At 41.5% G+C, this 3,363-nt stretch overlaps 1 protein-coding gene across 1 annotated transcript in view; it reads right to left on the reverse strand.

Annotated features, from left to right (window-relative positions):
• LOC137632411 (uncharacterized) overlaps window positions 1-1,741 on the reverse strand; it is a 56,696-nt gene extending 54,955 nt beyond the window's left edge. The window contains exon 1 of the mRNA XM_068364344.1: window positions 1,677-1,741. Coding sequence (XP_068220445.1) covers window positions 1,677-1,741 — 65 coding nt within the window. The remainder of the gene's footprint in view (window positions 1-1,676) is intronic.
• Between the last annotated feature and the right edge of the window lie 1,622 nt (window positions 1,742-3,363).

Raw genomic sequence — 3,363 nt, forward strand, 5'->3', positions numbered from 1 at the left:
GCAGTGGTAGGGGAAGCTACCCCTCGCCCCTCACACACCAGTGAAATGTCTCACTTCACTTTTGGCTCGGACGATGTACAGACGTGCCTGTCTTCGTCCTCGCTTGGCAGCCATTATATGTTTTATCTTAACTTAATCACTTACTTTTCTTATACTCTATATATATGTAAACATATTTTTATGTTTATGTATATATTTGAGTATAGAAATTAGTAAGTTTCCTTTTCAGAGTCGTGCTTGTGTGTGTAGTGTACGATATCTCCGTGGAGCCCGGGGCAGTTAGGCCATTACAGTGTATTTTCATGGGTCGCGATCGAGTTTGACTATGGTCCCTCTCTCTCTCTCTCTCTCTCTCTCTCTCTCTCTCTCTCTCTCTCTCTCTCTCTCTCTCTCTCTCTCTCTCTCTCTCTCCTCTCTCTCTCTCTCTCTCTTGAGGTCGTTCACCTTTTACTACGTTTTACCTTTACTACGTCCTGGGTAGCTTTCTTCCTGTGTCGGGTGGGGTTGCTACTCCGTACATTTATCTCAATTAGTTTATGTATCTAATTGTATTTGTTAACTTTTCAGCTTTTTGTAGAACGCTTCCTTTCAGGGTTTTCGTTCTTTCTTTAGTGAACATTAATTTTTGAATTACATAATTATAATTGTTATAATTCTGTGTTTGTTACAGCTCTCCTTCCGTGAGTGCAAGTGGAGTTGAGGGCACGTGCCTGTTGTGTAATTCTCGTTTGTTCGGTAACCGAATACAAATCACGCTATTTACATAGGGTTTACTTTCGGCGTAGCTGAAATTGACGAGCCATTAGATTTTAACGAGGGTTTACTACCCCCGTGCTAGTTAGCAGGGGTAGGGGAGGGGTAGCTTGCTACCCCTCCCCCCTCACACCGGTGAAATGTCTCACTTCACTTCACTTTTGGCTCGGACAATGTACAGACGTGTCTGTCTTCGTCCTCGCTTGGCAGCCATTATATGTTTCATCTTTACTTAATCACTTACTTTTCTTATACTCTATATATATATGTTAACATATTTTTGTTTATATAAATATTTGAGTATAGAAATCAGTAAGTTTCCTTTTCAGAGTTCGTGCTTGTGTGTGTAGTGTACGATATCTCCGTGGAGCCCGGGGCAGTTATGCCACCACGGTGTATTTTCATGGGTCGCGATCGAGTTTGACTACGGTGTCTCTCTCTTTCTCTCTCTATTGAGGTCGTTCACCCTTTACTACGTTTTACCTTTACTACGTCCTGGGTAGCTTCATTCCCGTGTCGGGTGGGGTTGCTACTCCGTACATTTATCTCAATTAGTTTATGTATCTAATTGTATTTGTTAACTTTTCAGCTTTTTGTAGAACGCTTCCTTTCGGGGTTTTCGTTCTTTCTTTAGTGAACATTCATTTTTGAATTACATAATTATGATTGTTATAATTCTGTGTTTGTTACAGCTCTCCTTCCGTGAGTGTAAGTGGAGTTGAGGGCATGTGCCTGTTGTGTAATTCTTGTTTGTTCCGTAACCGAAATACAAACCACGCTATTTACATAGGGTTTACTTTCGGCGTAGCTGAAATTGAGGAGCCCATTAGATTTTAACGAGGGTTTACTACCCCCGTGCTAGTTAGCAATGGTAGGGGAGGGGTAGCTTGCCTCCCCCCTCACACACCAGTGAAATATCTCACTTCACTTCACTTTTGGCTCGGACGATGTACAGACGTGCCTGTCTTCGTCCTCGCTTGGCAGCCATTATATGTTTTATCTTAACTTAATCACTTACTTTTCTTATACTGTATATATATGTAAACATATTTTTATGTTTATGTATATATTTGAGTATAGAAATCAGTAAGTTTCCTTTTCAGAGTTCGTGCTTGTGTGTGTAGTGTACGATATCTCCGTGGAGCCCGCGACAGTTAGGCCACCACGGTGTATTTTCATGGGTCGCGATCGAGTTTGACTACGGTGTGTCTCTTTCTGTTTCTCTCTCTCTCTCTCTCTCTCTCTCTCCTCTCTCTCTCTCTCTCTCTCTCTCTCTCTCTCTCTCTCTTTTGAGGTCGTTCACCCTTTACTACGTTTTTCCTTTACTGTACTACGTCCTAGGTAGCTTCTTTCCCGTGTCGGCTGTGATTGTTACTCTGTACATTTATCTCAATTAGTTTATGTATCTAATTGTATTTGTTAAGTTTTCAGCTTTTTGTAGAACGCTTCCTTTCGGGGTTTTCGTTCTTTCTTTAGTGAACATTCATTTTTTAATTACATAATTATAATTGTTATAATTCTGTGTTTGTTACAGCTCTCCTTCCGTGAGTGTAAGTGGAGTTGAGGGCACGTGCCTGTTGTGTAATTCTTGTTTGTTCCGTAACCGAAATACAAACCACGCTATTTACATAGGGTTTACTTTCGGCGTAGCTGAAATTGACGAGCTATTATATTTTAATGAGGGTTTACTACCCTTGTGCTAGTTAGCGGGGGTAGGGGAGGGGTAGCTTACTACCCCTCCCTCACACACCGGTGAAATATCTCACTTCACTTCAATTTTGGCTCGGACGATGTACAGACGTGCCTGTCTTCGCCCTCGCTTGGCAGCCATTATATGTTTTGTCTTTACTTAATCACTTACTTTTCTTATACTCTATATATATGTAAACATATTTTTATGTTTATGTATATATTTGAGTATAGGAAATCAGTAAGTTTCCTTTTCAGAGTTCGTGCTTGCGTGTGTAGTGTACGATATCTCCGTGGAGCCCGCGGCAGTTAGGCCACCACGGTGTATTTTCATGGGTCGCGATCGAGTTTGACTACGGTCTCTCTCTCTCTCTCTCTCTCTCTCTCTCTCTCTCTCTCTCTCTCTCTCTCTCTCTCTCTCTCTCTCTCTCTCTCTCTTGAGGTCGTTCACCCTTTACTACGTTTTACCCATACTAACGTTTTACCTTTACTATGTCCTGGGTAGCTTCTTCCCCGTGTCGGGTGGGGTTGCTACTCCGTACATTTATTTCAATTAGTTTATGTATCTAATTGTATTTGTTAACTTTTCAGCTTTTTGTAGAACGCTTCCTTTCGGGGTTTTCGTTCTTTCTTTAGTGAACATTTATTTTTTTATTACATAATTATAATTTTTATAATTCTGTGTTTGTTACAGCTCTCCTTCCGTGAGTGTAAGTGGAGTTGAGGGCACGTGCCTGTTGTGTAATTCCTGTTTGTTCGGCAACCGAAATACAAACCACGCTATTTACATAGGGTTTACTTTCGGCGTAGCTGAAATTGACGAGCTATTATATTTTAACGAGGGTTTACTACCCCCGTGCTAGTTAGCATGGGTAGGGGAGGGGTAACTTGCTACCCCTCCCCCCTTATACACCGGTGAAA

Source organism: Palaemon carinicauda, chromosome 41, assembly GCF_036898095.1.
Source record: "Palaemon carinicauda isolate YSFRI2023 chromosome 41, ASM3689809v2, whole genome shotgun sequence".
Taxonomy (NCBI): domain Eukaryota; kingdom Metazoa; phylum Arthropoda; class Malacostraca; order Decapoda; family Palaemonidae; genus Palaemon; species Palaemon carinicauda.